Source organism: Somniosus microcephalus, chromosome 2 (assembly GCF_052327205.1).
Source record: "Somniosus microcephalus isolate GS21.2 chromosome 2, FLI_Smic_1.0, whole genome shotgun sequence".
NCBI lineage: Eukaryota > Metazoa > Chordata > Chondrichthyes > Squaliformes > Somniosidae > Somniosus > Somniosus microcephalus.
The window spans coordinates 233,134,222-233,154,352 of NC_140988.1; the positions used below are offsets into that span (position 1 = coordinate 233,134,222).

At 39.8% G+C, this 20,131-nt stretch overlaps 1 protein-coding gene across 2 annotated transcripts in view; it reads right to left on the reverse strand.

Moving 5' to 3' along the window:
- The window catches only part of LOC147123278 (cysteine-rich hydrophobic domain-containing protein 2), a 54,948-nt gene that overhangs the window by 12,981 nt on the left and 21,836 nt on the right, over window positions 1-20,131 (reverse strand). For both annotated transcript variants that reach the window (XM_085969983.1, XM_085969976.1), the window contains exons 2-3: window positions 13,501-13,555; window positions 10,634-10,789 (exon numbers count right to left, since the gene is read on the reverse strand). In XM_085969983.1, the coding sequence (XP_085826109.1) occupies window positions 10,634-10,789; window positions 13,501-13,555 (211 nt within the window). The remainder of the gene's footprint in view (window positions 1-10,633; window positions 10,790-13,500; window positions 13,556-20,131) is intronic.

The following is a 20,131-nucleotide window of genomic DNA, read 5'->3' on the forward strand; positions in this document are numbered from 1 at the left end:
AGTGAACTTTACTTGGCCAAATGTGACTCGGGTGCATTTATCTCAAACTTACAGGGGTAATTTTATGGCTTTGCACGTTAGCAGGGAGCTGCAGTGTCTGACAGTACATATTCAGCATGTGCTGTGCAGAATTTTCTGACAATTTAAATTAATAGTTGGAAAAAGTCATGCAAAATCAGCACCCAAATTTCCGATATCCTAGTGGATGTGACTCCTTGTCGAGAGTCCAAAGTTGGAAAATTACCAGTTAGTCACCTTAACAACTGCTTCTTCTCCGCCCTATATTTTTGCAATTAATTTCACAAATAAAAACTTCTGTAATAGTGCCCAGCAGGCAACTACTGAACTATTTTTAACTTTCCTTCATTGAATTTTCAAGAGCTTACACTCACTTGTATATTTTATAAAGTCACTGGACAATTTTAATTACACAATGCATGAGGAAGGGATACACTGACACAAACATTTTGGTATGGCTGTGTTTGTGCTAGGTTATATGCAGGATAAAGCTATTTGCTCTTGACCTGTGGGCTGCAACTATGTTAAAAGTTTATGTTGCATTTGACAATACATACTTTTCGTGTGCTTTAGTTATTGACTAAAAGGCAATCAATTAAGTCTTTGAGAGGATATAATTGTAGTTCAAGATAAAGTGAACTATTAGTTGTCTTGATTTCATTTTAATTTGAGCTCAGAAAAGAAATGCTCACTGATAGGAAACAAGAGTCCAATTCTCAGCATGTTCAACTGAAATGTTTAGTTTTCAGTTAACGTGGGCCAGCATTTATTCAAACTATTTGTTCCACAAGGTGCAAAAAATAGTTTTTATTATAAAGTTGGTTAAGAAATCCGATTGCTGATCTCCACAGCTGTTAATTGTTCCAACCAATCACCAGTCTTTATGAACTTAGAAAAGATTTGAGTCTGCACCTGAAAGTACCAAAAACAAAGCAGATAATGTTGGTAAGCTGCTCTGCATGTCCACTAAGAAATTTAGTGAACTAAAAGGCATCTCAGTCTCCAATAATGCATCTACTTTACAACTTGACAGGTGACAAAAAAGCACTTGCACGTGCAGCCTAATTAATCACTACACTTGACATCTTAGTGATTTACAGTGAGAAGCAGGTGAAAAGTACAAAACAAAATAGGAAACACTTGATTTTTCAAGTCAATGGAGGGAAATGTCACTAAATCACAGCCAAAATAAATGGCACTGAATTAAAAAAAATCCAGACCCTAAAATGACTCTCAGCAAAGCTATGAAAGTTTAGTTATACAATAGATATTTAAATTGCACTATTCCTCTAACAGTGATATGCAGGAAGGCAAATTTAATACCACTATGGTTTAGACAGCCTGAATTTTATTGTTTTGTAAAGTATCCCATTACATAATTCTCTAAAGTTGGTTTAATGTGGGAAGCCTTAACTATAATGGTCATTTTTTCTATTTCTATCTCTAAACAATAATAAAAACAACAATAACACAAACCCAATATTTGCCGTCACATCAGTCACCAGGAGGCTTAGCAGCTGTGCCTAAGCTATTAAATAATTAAAATTAAAATGTACAAGCTTCCATTACAAAGTCCACATTCCACTTAGTTGCATATTTAAATCCATTACAATTACCATACCTCACTGTTCATTCTTATAACCTCCAAATGTTACAAAAAGGTAGTTTTAATAGTGGAGAGTTTGATGAGAAAGTCTAATTTGTATATGCAAGTATGACCACATTACATAACATAATTGTCCCTCTCCTTAAACAGCACAATTTATTTTGTAAATTCTTGTAAAGATGGGATTTATGGTTTTCAGAACAAAAATTCATGCTTCTGCTGATGCCAGTTCTTTATCTTTAGCATAGTTTACCCTGTTAAGCAATGTAAAAGCTATTAAAACAGAGTGAATGCTAAATTGACACTCCAACATGTGCTACAGAATGGAAGGGCACATGCCCATAATTTCCCCAAATAGTGGGTTTTTAGTCTTAGTTATGACTGAAGGAGAAGTATTTCACCCCAGAGATCTGAAGGTGACAATGAGTAATAATGGACAAGTTATACACTTTCTAGAACCTGGTTAAAAAGCAGCAATGGTTGGTCACCTGCTGAACTGAGGAATGGTATGTGGTGAGGAAAATGAGAGAAAGAAAAAACAATCCCCCTCCTCAAAAAATGTTACTTTTGCTAGTTGCTTTGTTATGCAAAAGTATTCATTATTCATGTCATCGTGCATTAAGAAACCACTTTAAAAGGAACTGACTGGCATTATTTCAGCCCAAATAAGCATTTTGTGTGTTTTTCTAAATAAAGAAAAGTAGACCAGCAGCATGCCATGATTGTGCAGCACTGTATTGTGAAGTGTTAGGCCCACATCACAAATTCACAATCTTGGTCATACCGTCAAAAGGAAACAGAAAAACCAGACACTGGAACAGTCTCTTAGGCTCAAGTTTAGTCATATTGTTGGGTGAGAGTAGAAGGTGCTTTACACTACATCCAACTGAGTTATACGTGCCTCGGAGGGCTGATTGATGTAAACAATGGGTGCCAGATATGCAGAAGTGTTTCATTAACAGAAGCAACAATCCTCTCTTCCCCTCCCTTCACAACAATAAAATATAGTGGGTGGTTCGGGGTGGCATCAGTGCTGCTGTAAACTTTACCAATAAATGTAAAATCCACCAAAGCAGTTGACGGTTCTCCTGCATTCTAGCATTGTGTTTTTATTTCGGATTTCCAGCATCCACAGTATTACGCTTTTATGAAGGTTCTCCTACTATTTTTGTTCATTAATTTTACAAGCTCAGCATAAATATTCATGCTCACGATAAAATTGGAAACTAAATTTTAAAATTTAACTAACTTCTGCCTGATATGAAACAGGGTGCACCAGTATAGTAATTTTCAAATATAGCTGTGCAATAAGAAACAGCTAATGGTATAGCATTGTCTGTTTTGGGAACAAGAACGTTTCGAACTGAAAGAAATATATAAGGAATAGATGACAAAGCAATAAATAAAAGGTTGGGTATATAGCCAGAACAGTACAAGTCTATAGAGGTTATACTAAGGCTTCACAATGCACTGATTAGTTCACATTTGGAGCACTGTGCTCAACTCTGCTCCCACCACAAAAATGACAAATGCATTGAAGGTGGAGAGAACAGCAACAAGAGTGATTCCAAATGTAATGGGGATGAGCACTTAGCTAGGAAACCCCTAGTTATTAAAAAATGTAATAGTAAATATGTATATTTAAAAAAAAAAGCTTCCCATGCTCAGTGCTGGGGAAATCCTATTGGGAATCCCTCCAACCCTCCCCAGTCAGTGAAACAGGCCTCATTGCCAGCTGTTAGTAGGGACCACCTTCAAGTTCTTTAACTGCAAGGAGGGTTTTAAAAGTCTTTAAAGCATTAAAGAAATTTAAGCTGCTTCCCTCTACCAAGTCTCTTCAGAGTGTGGAATAATCAGACAGCACTTAGAGACTTTGGGGTTGGGGATGCCAGTGGCCAGGGCACGGTGAGAGGCAGCAGCAGGAAGAGGGGGAAGCAATGAGGCAACATCAAGCAAGAGGCTGATTTTGCCAGCTCTGAGGCAGGTATCACGATGAACAATAGCACCACATACGAAGACAGAGTTGGGAAATCTGGAAGAGTTGCCAGTGCTGCCTAACTTGGAGACGAAGCTTGTAGGATTCTATTAGCGGGAGGAAAAATTAATAATTGACAGACAGGTGTGATGGAAATGGTGTTACAGGAAGCAAATGTGACAAAAGAACTGTTCACTATACTCAGGACTTAGACATAATCGCAGTAGCATTACATATTTGTTAAAAGTATTTAGATATCATCAACTATTCTATTAGTTATGAAAGGCTGTGGTAAAGAAACCGCTTCTTCTGGTAATCAAAGCTGTATTTACTGGCATTGAAACAAAGTAATTTACAATGATATAACTTCTTGGCTAAGTGCATGTTGCACAGGACAATGTCATAATGAATGTTAGGCTACTAGCCAATATATGCCAATTGCCATGCTAATGTAATTAAAACATTTTCAGCCACTGTTTATTGCATTATATTATTGTTGTTCTCAGTCTTCTGTATGGCAGGATATGAATTAAATCAAACGTGTGAATAATCCAGTACCATTCTCATGCTGGCTGGCTTGTTCAAAAGTTAATTGACAGCCAAATAAAATTAGTCATTAATTATGGTCAACAGATCCTGACAACAAGGTTACATTTTACATAAAGGGAGCATTCAGAACTTCAGAAATAGTTAGACGCTGGTGAATTGAATTTCTTTGTCGGGGCACAGTTATCTGGTTGAAAGACTGATTATACAGATCTGACAATCACACTTAAAGCAAGAAATGTTCCATATATTGTCATCCAGAGTTTTGCTAGAGTTATATTCGCAAGTGTGTTTGTATTCAAAGAATCAGCATACTATAAATGGGAACGATATTCTACTTAGGACTACTTTCTGTTTAAGTTTCCCCCTCCATTTATCTCACTCACATAATTTACAAAATGTTATCCGAGAAGGAATGATTTACAATGGAATACTGCTCTCTTAGACCATCTGACATGCCAAGTCTGGCAAAGGCCTGATTTGTCCTAAGCTTATTAGAGTCTCTGGCTCCTGCACTAAAATAGGGATCTATAATCTTTTCATTCCTGGATACTGATGTACAGCAATAATTTTCTACTGCACTGTTAAAATTATATAAGCGACTTTAAAAGAAGTTACTCATTGCTGGAAGTACTCCTTCACTGCACAGACCATTCGTTAAAATGTATGCTATTTTGAAATTGGCAAATATTTGAATGAAAATCAATAAAAGGCTTGTCGCCACATTCTTATGTTTCAAAACATTTTTTCTCTTTAGTGAAGTATACTTTTCAATATCCATTTCTTACTGTTTATGTTATACATTTAGTACCCAACATCACAGACAACTACCTCTGGCATGGAACCAATAATACTCCTGCAGTGAAAATGTGGAATGTATATTCTTGCAAGTCACATCATACCCTTATTTTTTTTTTTTTTTTAAACAAATAAACTAAAATACATTTTCTGGTTATAAAATTAAGTTTTGTGCACAAGGTGGAAAATTTTACTCTATCACCCCAAGATAAAAAAGCATCATAAACTGTTCAAGTAGAACAAGGCTTACATGGCAAGTTGTTCTCTGAAAAAGTAGTTGATTGAAGCCTGATGGCTTTACATTGCAGATTTATTCTAAAAATTATGCCTCACCTTTGCTGGGAGCTGGTATAGCTTGGGAAGTCAGCACAGTGTGATTCAAGCATTTTGCACATAACATACTAATATTGCAGCAAATCCGTTTTCTGCATCCCTGGCTCAATTGTTCAGATTAGAGTTCTGTTGTTGTGTAAATGTATATTCAGTAGAAAAATCTGGGCTTGAAGTGAAGTAGGTTAACAAGTGGAGCAAATCCACTTTGTTCATGTAAACTATTCAATTCTCTTAAGCCCATTAAACCCTTTTCCATTATTTAAAAGTCTAAGAATAGTGGCTCGTAATTCAAAAATTAACCACAGGCAAACTAATTTTTTACAGTCTTGTGAATTCGACGATATTCACAAAATATATCAATCCATGTAAAGGTATACTCCTTTATATTGACCATTATATTTTTAAACAGAAAATGTGTTGGCTATTTAGCAGTCTGTCATTAATTTATGTTGTTTGAGAATGGCTTCTCAAGTACAGGGAACTCTCTTTTAACCGGCACCTAAATAACCGGAAACCTCTGTTACCTGAACCTACTCCTGAATTTTGCCGGTTAAGTTTTACTTCATATTAGTGGCAGTTTCTGGATCTGTGGCTGTGCAACTGGGGTTCGTGCACTTGTTGCTAAGCAACAGGGACACTTGGTCTACGGCCCCTGCACATGTTGCTAAGCAACAGGGAAGCCTGGATTTGTTGCTGTGTATGGAGCTCTCGTACCTTTTAAACTATACCTCTCTGTAATCTGGACTTTTTGATAAACCGGCACCACGCCGGTCCTGTGGTGCCAGATAATAAAGAGTTTCCTGTATGGGGTACAATAGCATAGTGGTTATGTTACTGGACTAGTAATAGAGGCAGGAGTTCAAATTCCACCATGGCAGAACATAAGAATAAGGAGCAGGAGTAGGCCATGCAGCCCCTCGAGCCTGCTCCGCCATTCAATAAGATCATGGCTGATCTACGACCTCAACACCACTTTCCTGCCCTATCCCCATATCCCTCGATTCCAAAATTCTATATCTCAACCTTGAATATACTCAACGACTGAGCATCAACAGCCCTTTGGGGCAGAGAATTCCAAAGATTCACAACTGTCTAAGTGAAGAAGCTCCTCCTCGTCTCAGTTTTAAATGTCCGAACCCTTATCCTGAGACTATGCCCCCTGGTTCTGGACTCTCCAGCCATGGGAAACAATTTCTCAGCATCTATCCTGTCAATCCCCCTCAGAATCTTATGTTTCAATGAGATCTCCTCTCATTCTTCTAAATTCCAAAGAGTATAGGCCCAATCTACTCAATTTCTCCTCATAGGACAACCCTCTCATCCCAGGGATTAGTCTAGTGAACCTTCGTTGAACTGCCTCTAAGGCAAGTATATCCTTCCTTAGATAAGACCACCAAAACTGTACACAGTACTCCAGGTGTGGTCTCACCAAGGCCCTGTACAATTGCAGCAAGACTTCCTTACTCTTGTACTCTAACCCATAGTAATAAAGGCTAACATGCTAATTGCTTGCTGTACCTGCATGCTAACTTACTGTATTTCCTGTACAAGGACACCTAAATCTCTTTGAACACCAAAATTTAATAGTTTAATCACAATTTAAACAACATTTTGTTTTTCTGTTCTTCCTACCAAGGTGAATAACTTCACATTTCCCTGCATTATACTCCATCTGCCACCTTATTGCTCACTCACTTATCCTGTCTATATCCCTTTGCAGGCTCTTTGTGTCCTCCTCACAGCTTATTTTTCCACCTAACTTTGTTTCGTCAGCAAATTTGAATATATTGCACTCGGTCTCTTCATCTAAGTCATTATTATAGATTGTAAATAGCTGAGGCCCCAGCACTGATCCTTGCGGCACCCCACTAGCCTGTCAATCTGAAAATGACCTGTTTATCTCAACTCTCTGCTGTCTGTCCATGAACCAATCCTCTATCCATGCCAATACATTAGCTCCAATCCCATGAGCCCTTATCTTGTGTAACCTTTTATGTGGCACTTTATCAAATGACTTTTGGAAATTCGAATATACTACATAAGAAACAGGATCAGGAGTAGGCCATTTAGCCCCTCGAGCCTGCGCTGCCATTTAATAAGATCATGGCTGATCTGACCTTGGCCTCAACTCCACTTTCCTGCCCGTTTCTCATAACCCTCGACTCCCCTGTAGTTCAAATATCTGTCTATCTCCGCCTTGAATATATTCACTGACTCAGTCTCCACAGCTCTCTGGGGGTAGAGAATTCCAAAGATTCATGACCCCAAGAGAAGAAATTCCTCCTCATCGCCATCTTAAATGGGCGCCCCCTTATTCTGAAACTATGCCCCTAGTTCTAGATACCCCATGAGGGGAAACATCCTCTCAGCTTCTATCCCGTCAAGCCCCCTCAGAAATCTTGTATGTTTCAATAAGATCACCTCTCATTCTTCTAAACTCCAATGAGTATAGACCCAACCTGCTCAACCTTTCCTCATAAGACAACACTTTCATCCCAGGAATCAACCTCGTGAACCTTCTCTGAACTGCCTCCAATGCAAGTATATCCCTCCTTAAATAAGGAGACCAAAACTGTACGCAGTACTTTAGGTGTAGTCTCACCAACGCCCTGTACAGTTGTAGCAAGATTTCCCTACTTTTATACTCCATCCCCCTTGCAATAAAGGCCAACATTCCATTTGCTTTGCCAATTACTTGCTGTACCTGCATGCTAACTTTTTGTGTTTCATGTACAAGGACACCCAGATCCCTCTGTACCGCAGCATTCTGTAGTCTCTCTCCATTTAAATATTTTGCTTTTCTATTCTTCCTACCAAAGTCCTCCTACCAGAGAATCACCTGCAACGGCTTCTCTTCCCGCTCCCACATCGTTACCTCTGGTGTCCCCCAAGGATCTATCCTTGGCCCCCTCCTATTTTTCATCTACATGTTGCCCCTTGGTGACATCATCCAAAAGCACAGCGTCAGTTTCCACATGTACACTGATGACACCCAGCTCTACCTCACCACCACTTCTCTTGACCCCTCCACGGTCTCTAAATTGTCTGACTGCTTGTCCGACATCCAGTTCTGGATGAGCAGAAATTTTCTCCAATTAAATATTGGGAAGACCAAAGCCATTGTTTTGGTTCCCGCCACAAACTCCGTTCCCTAGCCACTGACTCCATCCCTCTCCCCAACATCTGTCTGAGGCGGAACCACAGTTTGCAACCTAGGTGTCATATTTGACCCTGAAATGAGCTTCCGACCACATTTCCACGGCATAACTAAGACCGCCTATTTCCACCTCCATAACATCGCACGTCTCTGCTCTCATCTCAGCTGCTGCTGAAACCATCATCCATGCCTTTGTTACCTCTAGACTTCACTATTCCAACGCACTCCTGGCTGACTTCCCACATTCTACCCTACGTAAGCTTGAGGTCATCCAAAACTCGGCTGTCCATGTCCTAATTCGCACCAAGTCCCATTCACCCATCATCCCTGTGCTCGCTGACCTACACTGGCTCCCGGTTAAGCAACGCCTCGATTTCAAAATTCTCATCCTTGTTTTCAAATCCCTCCATGGCCTCAACTCTCCCTATCTCTAATCTCCTCCAGCCCCACAACGCCCCCCACCCCCCCACCCCGAGATAGGAGTTCCTCTAATTCTGCTTTCTTGAGCATCCCTGATTATAGTCGCTCAATCATTGGTGGCCGTGCCTTCTGTTGCCTAGGCCCCAAGCACTGGAATTCCCTGACTAAACCTCCTCCTTTAAGATGCTCCTTAAAACCGACCTCTTTGACCAAGCTTTTGGTCACCTGCCCTAATTTCTCCTTATACGGCCCGGTGTCAAATTTTGTGTCTTATAACACTCCTGTGAAGCGCCTTGGGATGTTTTACTACGTTAAAGGCACTATATAAATATATAAGTTGTTGTTGCTGAGCTGTAGGACAGCAATGTCGTGTTGTCTTGTCACTATACGGTTGCCCAAAAGTAAAAATCAAAGCAATAGAGCCATATTAACACAAAACCAATGTTTTTTTTGTGAATCACAAGGATTCTGTATGAGTATAAGTATTACTGTGCAGTTCAATTTACAATTACAGGAAACTTTCGTTTATCCGGAGGTTAAATGTCCAGAAAGCTCTATCTATCGGCAAAATTCAGGAGTCGGTTCAGATAATTTTTTTTCTTTTCGTTGCTTCTTTTCTCCAGTCCTGGCTCTGCAAACGTCTCTGTAGCTAAGCAACAGCTTCAGCTTGATGCTTGCAAGCTGCGCCGACTGTTTTGAAGCTGTTGCTAAGCAACAGGGTTTGTTGCTTCACACGGAGCTCTGAGCTCCGTATGTTTTAACATTACCGCTGGTTTCTACGGCAGTTTTGATCTAACGGCACCAGCTCGGTCCTGTCGGTGCCGGATACCAGAAAGTTTCCTGTAGTACACTTCAGAACAAAACACTACATACAAAACTTTGCTTTTGATTGCTTTAATGGCAATACCTAATGAATAGCTAAAAATTAGTTGAAGGGGTAGTTGGATAGGATTTTTGTATTGACGGATTTTGGGATATCTACATAACATTTGTCTCAAAGGTCTAAGATTGAAAATCACCTACATAATTTAACAGAATATCCCTATAAATCAATTTCAACCTCTCCTTTAAATTCTGGAGGTCATCCAAGGTTAGGTTCAACACTTCACTGAAAGCCAATCATTTCTAACACTGATCAGATCTTACTTCTGATTGCAGATGACATTTTGAAAACAGATTTATATAGATGTAAACTCAATTCCAAGTGTCGATATTAGTGTTTAATTGTTATAACACATTTTTCAAGAACAAAAGTATTTTGTAAAATTAATCCTGATTTTGAACAAGATGAGAAAAAGGTTTCCATGATCAGCAAAATACAGTTACAAATTAATTTGTCTTCCAAAAACACTAATCCCAATTTGAAATCAGTCCAGACTAGTGGGATGAATGCCTCTTTCTGCTTGGTACAAGAGTCTTGTGTGAAATTAGTTTAGGTAGCCTCAAGCCAGCATGGGTGGGCATGGGTCATAAAACTACCCTTAATTTGGCAATAAATAGCACAAATCGACAATTTCATATAGCATAGTCAACTGTGGAAAACATCACATTGATGGAAGTAGAAGTGCTCTTTATGGTTGGGATTGAGGCATATTGTTGGAATAGAGTGGAGGGAGCTTTACTCTGCATTTTATCATGCTATAACTGGCCTGGGATTACTTGATCCTGACTCATGAGAAACAGTTCCATTCAGTAGCTGACATTCCTCACCTTGTTCAGCACAAAATTCACTATTGATCAAGTGGGTTGAAGACACGTTAAAGACTTCAAGAAAACTTACTCTTTTACTGAGACAGATTACTGGCCACATGCTGCAGCCCAAGGTACAACAACAGCACAAGCAGCCACAGAGCAGCCATCGCACATTGACAGGAAGATTCTTCTTTAAACAGCTGTTAACCCGGCTAATGCTGGCCTTGAATTCCTCTGGTGCAACCTGTTGAAGCAAAACAGTTGAAAACATAATGGGCTGATTCAAAAATTTTCCAAGTACTACAAATGGTAGCAATTATTGCATCATACATGTTAGTTTTTAACCCTTAGGCACCTGGCAAGTTCAGGGAAATTACCATCTTCTTGGGCTAGGTAGTTTCGTAAGTTTTCAGCTCACATTCTGCAATGCTGAAACACTATTATAGTAATAAGGTTACTCAAATGCCAGAAGTACCTTTATTATTGTAAAATGAATCTTGAACTACAATACCTAAAATAAAACAGTGGCTAAAGAAGTTGTTACTTCACTCAGAGGGTGGTGGGTCCATGGAATATGCTGCCCCAAAAAGCTGTAGAAGCTACATCATTACATAAATTTAAAACAGAAATAGACAGTTTCCTAGAAGTAAAGGGAATTAAGGGTTACGGGGAGCAGGCAGGAATTTGGACAGGAGTCTCGGTTCGGATCGGACATGGCCTGTGGGTAGCGGAGCGGGCCCAGGGGCCGTGTAGCCTGATCCTGCTCCTATTTCGTGTGTCTAATTCTGTTAGATTCAGGAGATGGTTCTGTGATAGTAGAATGGCGGTTAGGATCAGATCAGCCATGATCTTATTAAATGGTGGAGCAGGCTCGAGGGGCCGATTGGCCTACTCCTGCTCCTATTTCTTATGTTCTTATGTTCTTAAGGCATACTTGTCTCACTCCAGTATCATTTTGTACTGCCGGCAGCTTGGAGAGTCAGTTTATCCTAACCAACTATTAATCTCGTTACTACAACAAATTGCATTTATATAGCACCTTTAGTATAGAAAAAAAGCATCGCAAGACACTTCATAGAAACGTAACCAGACAAAAACGGATGCCAAGCCAAGGAGGACATATTAGGAGAGGGGACCAAAAACTAGGTCAAAGAGATAACTTTTAAAGATTATTTTAAAAAAGGAGGGAGGTGGAGAGAAGTTTAAGGAGGGAATTCCAGATCTTGTGGCCTAGACAGCTGAAGGCATAGCCGCCAATGGTGGGGAAGATGCACAAGATGCCAGAGTTGGAGGAACGCAAAATTCTCGAAGGGTTGTAGAACTGGAGAAGGTTACAGAGATAGAGAGCAGCGAGGTCACGAGGGGAAGAAAATAATTTTAAATTGGAGGCATTGGGGGACCAAGAGCCAATGTAGGTCAGTGAGCACAGGGGTGGTGGGTAACGCGGGGCTTGGTGCGGGACAGGATATGGGCAGCAGTTTTTGATGAACTGAAGTTTACAGAGGGTGCAGGAAACTGTCAAGACACGAGAATCTGGCAGTTGGCAATAAAGCGGAAAAGGGACCAGGCCACAGGCATTAGCAAATGTAAACATTTCTGAAGCAGGTGTAAATGCTGTGATGAATTTCCGAGGAGAGTTGAGCCATGCCTCTACCTCCAAAACAAATGTATTGCTTCTTCCTCTTCTGCCCATTTTGGAGACAAGAACTTTTTTTTTTTTTTTTTTTTTTTAAATTCCTCTTCCTTCTTTTAGGCCCTTATTGAGATGAGCCAAGCTATAGCTGAGCCATCTGAAATCTGCTTGAATAGAAGCAAGAATGAGGGAGACAGACTGGACTACATCAGCCATGGTAATTTGTTGCTGTAAACTGTCTCGTGTCTGTTAGCATTTATGGTACGAGTATCTTGGATTTTAAGACGTTTATGGCGAATTAGTTAAAAAAGATATTGACCAAACTGTTCTTTCCTCCCCTCCCCCCTCTCCCTGACCCTACACGTGCTTAAAAACCTGTTGCATCTCCAACTTTTCCCAGTTCTGACGAAGGGTCATCGACCTAAAACGTTAACTCTGTATCTCTCTCTACAGATACTGCCTGACCTGCTGAGTATTTCCAGCATTTTCTGTTTTTATTTCAGATTTCCAGCATCCGCAGTATTTTGTTCTTGGACCAAACTGTTAGTTAGTTTGGCCCAATAACTTGTGATTGGGGGGGGGGGGGGGGGGTGATGCATGATGTCTACTAGTTATACTACACAATGTATAACTAATACCACATATTCTGATAATGCTTAAATAAGGATGGATATAACAATGCTTTTAAAGTTACAGTTGCAAAGAAAAAGGGTAAAAGTGAAAAAGAAACAAAGTTTTAGAATTTTCTAGATATAGGTTGATTATGTACCAATAACTTAAGCACAGTACTGACACTGCTGCATGTTTTCATCATGTTTTTCAAGATTTACAGAAGTTTTTGCTGAGTAAAATGGTACTGAAAAGTGGTCACTGTCCAGGAACAAAGAGAAAACTAATCATCTAAGACTACCACAGCAGCATTTAGCTCCTTCAGTATGGACAGCAGTGATGGGAGTAAATATTTCAAATGTTCAAGTACAAATGGTGATACAGACACAAAACAAATATTACAGCATATATAAAATAAGGTTTTCATCAACAACCATAAAAATGGCAATGTTTCATGTATGACCTGCTAACCAGGGGGGGGTATGGCTCTTGCCTTGGTGCGAGCTGTCTATTACTGGTTGACTACCTGATATTAGTCACATCTATGGCATACATTTTTAACAGGTTTTTGCTTCCAAAAAAAGTTAGCATTGCCCACATTTAATGCACTTTCATTTAAATAATTACAGCTTCATAAAATTGTTCAATTGCAAGTTCTACCCCCATCACCAGCAAATGGAAACTTGACTAAGAGGAGAAATCAAAAGATTTACCTTTCCTGTTAACGATGAAGGGAATTCTGATTCAAATTTGTTGCTCAAACCAAACCTGAAATTACACAACAAATTAGAACACGGATTTACACAACTTTGAAACACTATTTCAATAACGGAATTTGACTTTGTAGTATAACAGATCAAAATAAAATATTTCACATGTATAAAACATTCAGAACGATGAAACGAAGAAGCACACTAGAATAAGATTTTTGGAGTGGGGGGTAGAAACTTTTGCTCTCAAAAAATTAGTCCCTATGGAATGTCAACATCCCATTACTTGTCAGCATCAAGCACTCGCTGTACAGCATAGCAAAGGCTCACCCAATCTCAGAAGAGCAACAGTACTGCATCAGTGCCTCACTTCTACTTTTGTCTTATGGCCTCTGAGTGGCACTACCCAATTAGTGCTGAAATATAGATATTTAATGATTTAGAAACTGCTCCACTAGGAAGTGGATCAAGGCTGTCCAAACTTAAAACAGTCCTTAGAGCGAAAGGCAAAGGTGCAGTCATTCCATCAATATGAGCTGATTTGAAACCCAGGTCCTTAAGGTGAATGGTACCATGTGTTTGAACACTGCCCCAACAGCCTCTGAAATGTTTACAATGATATTGGCCACATTGGACTTTAATTACTACTGAATATGGTTTATATTGAAGGAATGGATATGGTGACATTTAGCTATAACTTCCAAAATTATTAGGATATGAAATTTAGAATGAGTGCAATTCATCCAGTTTTTGTTGAAAACTATGCAATATTTGTCATTTAGCTGGAAATAGCAATGCCCGTTCTAGACACTGCAAGCAGGTTATCTAACATCCTTCCTCAACTCACTGCAATAAATCAGAGTTAAAGCTTGACATGAAAATATAATCCAATAGGATACCGTCCTTTTTCTTCCCATTATGAAGAATACTAAGCTGCTGCATGTATGGATACATGGTTAAAGCTTCAAAGTCTCATAGTCGATAAATTTTAAAAGACATGGGCCCGGATTCTGCAGTCAGCAGCAAACGAACGGCACATGCTATTCATTACACTTATACTTGCCCACAGACTTTCATGGCGACTTGCGGTAATTAGAGTGCAGATAGCCTCACCATTATCCTTACCAGAAAATCTGGGCCATTGTTTGATAAGGCTCCTGTGAAGCACCTTGGGCGTTACTACATTAAAGGCACTATATAAATACAAGTTGTTGTTTTGCTGCTCAGTGAAACAAAAACTCACTACAATGCAGAGTGAAAACTTCATATTAGCCACAGTTGCAAAGGGTTGATTTGTCCTTTAATGAAGCAGATTGCAACGTCAGTTTCTGTTACACATGAACCTCTGAATTTTACAGATTAAATTTACATTTAAATGGACTGGCACATTCTAAAATTTTGCACTACTCTGATCTGCTCTTGCTTAATCCTGGAGAATGAGAAAAAGTTAAGGCTGACAAAGGTTTAACCAGATAACTTGGATAGTAATCAACCCAGAAGTATTGCCGAGCCCAAGGTTTTTGAAGTTTTAAACTTCTCTGCTATTGTTTACATATTATTGTTATCACTATTTTAGTTTGATCTAAAACTTTGTAGTAAGACTGGATGGAGAATCTTCAGAACCTATCATTGCCACTGAACTTTGAACAGAAATATAAGTTTCTAATTACATAGATTATATCTGGAGTTAGGTCAACAAAACCTATTTTTACAAATATAGGCCCTTTGGTACTTTTCAAAGTTGGAAAGATGCACATTTAGATAAATTTAATAATTCAATGCAAGCAGAATTATATCCTAGACAGATCAATATTTAGAACACCTATTGTAATTCCGTATGTTGTCAGAAACCTCCAGACTTGAACTGAAACATGTTTCAGTGCCGCTCTGCAGTTTCCGACCAAGCTGCACTGAACAAAAGACAACAAGCAGAAGTTGCATGTCTCTCAACTGAGGATGGAAAAATTCAATGGGACAGTCATGGCTGGGTGGCTTCTACCACGTGCTGGTGCTTAGCTGCCAGGGGCAATGTGCTCTCAACTGTAGGCACCAGCCGAGACCAAGAAAAGCAAAGGTAAAAATAATTTTAAAAACTGAAAGGCAGCAGGGGTAGAATTCACCCAAAAATACTAAATCTAGAAAGTTAAAAATACTGAAAAAAATTGGCCTTTTCCAGTAAAGTTGCTGTTAGTGACAATATTTTCTCCACGAAGATCTGCGTTTAAACCACACAGCATAGAAGGCAGAAAAATTTACATATTTGAGGATATTTGTTTCAAATGCGCTGTGCTATTTTTGAAGAAATAGCACACAAATATGGGAAGTTTAGAATTGAAATGCGGGTAGCCAAGCCAAATGGAGGTGGAATTTTACTCATGAACGTTTAAAAATATATTGTTGCGATTAAATACTAAAAATAGAGCCAGTGGTCAAATACACACTAAAAATGAGTGGAGCCTGGTGCAAAGAATATACCCACATTAGAAGAAAACAAAGTTGAATGCAAGGTCCTAAATTACTTTCACAACTTTTTCTCCCCTTCAGTTTTCATCTTTTCTCAGCAGATGTGCAGATTACATTTTGGAGACATCTGCTGATGTAGTTGATTTGTTAGAATCTGGATAAAGAAGATAGCTGCTTTGTAATGAACTCCTAAAATTCAGGACCATTACAGATGAGATGCCAAGATACCCAAAAAGGAACCTTTTCCATCACTGCCTAGTTCTAAAAAGATAGGAGGTTTGTTTTATATGAAGATTTGAGAAAGCTGAACAAAGTCCTCGAAAAAGTTTTCACATGCTCAAGCAAATTCCATGATCACCAGTGGCCCCGCTGTAGTGGTCATTCTTCCATGGCACTAAATATCTCTCTTGCCTTCCCTTCTCAACATCCTTCAAAGCTGAGCCTGATCCTGTTCTCAACCAACATGCAACAGGAGTCACTATACAGCAACCAGGAGGAACAGAGGCCGATTTCCCCCTCATTGGTCCAGCAACAAGACCCAACTGAAATTAATGTTGTCAGTCTATTTCATCTTGAGGGCCATCAGAGTCAGACTGATGCTGTATGCAGCCAACATTTATAGTCACTTTGAAGTAGGGATCACTGATAGCAACGAGAAGCAGGAAACCTAGCTAATTTGTTCCGTTTGCAGCCCAGGACACTGAAGCCATTTGTTGTGTTCCATTATTGTCCTCACTGAAATCAGCTTATTCAACAGAGCCTGGGGTTGAACCTGTTTATTTTCAATTAATGCAATGTTAAAAATTCTTGTCAATTGCACACTAGTTTAAAGTAAATACTGTTAAACTGCACAGATCTTCTACTTTCTGATGGGTCAGTCACCTAGGCGGACAGCTTTTTAGTTCAGCAATCCACTGTCACATTTCATACCTTTAATGCAAAGCAATTAGAATCATGTCTACCCAATTCGTTAATAAGTCTGAGTGATCATGCATGGCAAGATCAATTCATTGTGATGCTTCTGGATAATTGTTGAGCAGAGGGTGCCAACATCACTAATGTAGACCATGTTAAATACAAGATTTACAGATCAAAAATGGTTATTGCATGTTTAAACTGCAATTGGTCAAACTATTTTTAAGTTCCATTAACTTTATATCAGAGATGCACTTTATCATGTTTTCTTTCTTCCAAGTCAAAAGGTACTATGAAATGCATATTTGTGGTTCCTTCTGCCTGTTCCTGCTCCACTCAGTTGTCAGTTTTACAATGTCTGCTTTGCTGTCTTACAAAAAAAAAGCAAATGACTTTTCCTTATTTAAAATCTATTAAAAGAAATATTTTGCACATGTTTATACGCTATATTATCAGAATGACTATAAAAGAGCAACTGGTTTCCCATTGCTTGCATTTGTAAACATCTACTGAAATGATGCTCATTTATTCTCATGCCACATCAGTTAAAAGGTCTTCACTGTACAGTAACAGTACTCAATTAAGAACTTTGATTTTCCTTGATGTGTACTAATTCTTAGGATTAATCAGTGGATATGGATTCAAATCTACAGTGTAAATTAATTCTAACTGAAATTATTTGGCACTTTCAAATGCAAATGATAAAAATTTAGTGATCATTAGAAAAAAGTTGCATAATTTATTTTGAACACATTTGATCATTTTAGTCAGAGTCTAGAGGATTGCCCAACAATTCTTACACTTGCACCACTCTAAAGCTTCCTCTTTTACAAAAGGAACCTAGCATATTAGGGCAACACACTTAAAATTACAGAATATGAACTTCAATTCTTTTTGAAAAAAGAATGAGGTTGGGAGATTTAAAAATGACTTGTGTGTTAGTTATAGGTTTTATTCTCAATTCTCAGCACTTAACGTCATTTTGCCCTCTCCATGTAATGCACAAAGAATAGCGTTGACAGCAGACAACAATTCCAACAGCAACCACATAAAACAAGAGCATTGGTTGAAGAACACTAGCCGCGATTTTGCTGGCGCTCAGAGGGCGGGTTTGGCGGCGGGTCATAGGTTAAAAGTTTTGATTGATGGCGGGTTGCGATCCCGCCGTCAACCCGCCTCCAAACAGCTTTCCCAAGTGTCGGGTCCCCGATTTGCGAATGGACGAGACATCTAGCGGCGGGAAGCGGATTACAGGCAATTACCTGCCTATTAACAGATAGTTGCCAGTCTATTTTTGAATTTTGCCGCTTCTGGCTTGGGTTTCCCGACGTCCGCACACCACGCCAAGTAGGTGTTGTGTGTTGCGAGTCTGCTGTAATGTTTCTGGATTGATGGCAGCTGCAGAAGTGGTGTGAATGGTGAAAATGGAATTCAATCCGGAGAACTGTGAGGTAATGCATTTGGGGAGGGCTAACAAGGAAAGGGAATACACGTTAAATGGTAGGACACTGAGTAGTGTAGAGGAACAAAGGGACCTTGGAGTGCATGTCCACAGATCCCTGAAGGTAGCAAGCAGGTCAGGTAGATGAGGTGGTTAAGAAGGCATACTGAATGCTTGCCTTTATTAGCCGTGGCATAGAATACAAGAGCGGGGGGGGTTATTCTTCAACTGTGTAAAACACTAGTTAGGCCTCAGCTAGAGTACTGCATACAGTTCTGGTCACCACAATACAGGAAAGATGTGATTGCACTAGAGAGGGTACAGAGGCGATTTATAAGGATGTTGCCGGGAGTAGAGAATCTTAGCTATGAGGAAAGACTGGATAGGCTGGGGTTGTTTTCCTTGGGACTGAAGAGGCTGAGGGGAGACTTTATTGAGGTGTATAAAATTATGAGGGGCCTGGATAAAGTGGATAGAAAGGACCTATTTCCCTTAGCAGAGGGGTCAAAAACCAGGGGTCACAGATTTAAAGTAATTGGTGGAAGGGGTTAGAGGGGATTTGAGGGGAAATTTCTTCACCCAGAAGGTTGTGGGGGTCTGGAACTCACTGCCTGAAAGGGTGGTAGAGGCAGAAACCCTAACCACATTTAAAAAGTACTTGGATGTACACTTGGGATGCTGTAACCTGCAGGGCTACGGACCAAGAGCTGGGAAGTGGGGTTAGGCTGGAACGCTCTTTGTTGGCCGGCGCGGACACGATGGGCCGAAATGGCCTCCTTCCGTGCTGTAACTTTCCATGATTCTATGAAGGATCCAATGTGGCAGATGGTGAATCTCAGAGGAAAGAAAATGTTGGGTACTGCATTTTTAATACATTTACAGATTTCTTTAGCTTTCAAGTTTTTTAATCCATGTCCAGTGCCACCTCATTGGGAGAACCTTTCTCACCAGTGACAGATTGCTTCTGTCACCTCACCTGCAGCTGCCATCTATTCCAGCCTATGGAGGGAGTCATTGGCGCCTGGGTGCAAGAGGTCATCTTTGTGCAGTGATTGTCAGTGTTTGCAGCACCTCAATGCTGTCAAACACTCAGAAATCAACTGTCAAAATAAAATTGTGCGTGGTCCCTTTAAGGAAACCGGCAGATAACGCGTCATCAAATGACCGTCATCTGACCCACTTCCTGTTAATTGGCCGGCTAGCCTGCAGGTCAGGCTTAACAAGGTCAATCAAGGCAAAAGCCAGGTCTGTGGGCCGGATGCAGCTGGGGGCGGAACTGGAAGCCGGAAACCACCTGAGCCGCACCCAACCCGCCTCCATTAATAAAATCGCAGCCACAGTCTTTTGCATGGCTACCTGCAGCACTCTGTAATCGAGAGGATGAACTGGTAATCACAGACTTTTGCACAACTCTCACCAGCACTATTCCTTTACTGGTTGGTGGACAACCCGACTTTACAACCTAAAGTTTTAAAAATGTTTTTGAAGAGAAGCACCACTTGTTACACATGAACGAACAAGCTATGTGGCAGCTTCACACTGTGTCCAATTTCAAAAGGAACAATACATATAAAAGTTAGTTTAAATGCTAACATAGCTTATTAATACAGCAAATAAAAGATGTTAAGTGTTCATGGACAAACAGAATACATCTTGCCACATGGCACAAGTTACCTACCAACACCTAAAGGGGGTGCAGGAACAGAGTGACCTGGAGGTTCACATACACAAATATTTGTTGATCTGGCCGTCATTATTTCATTGTTGTTTGTGGGAACTTGCTGTGTGCAAATTGGCTGCTGCGTTTCCCTACAT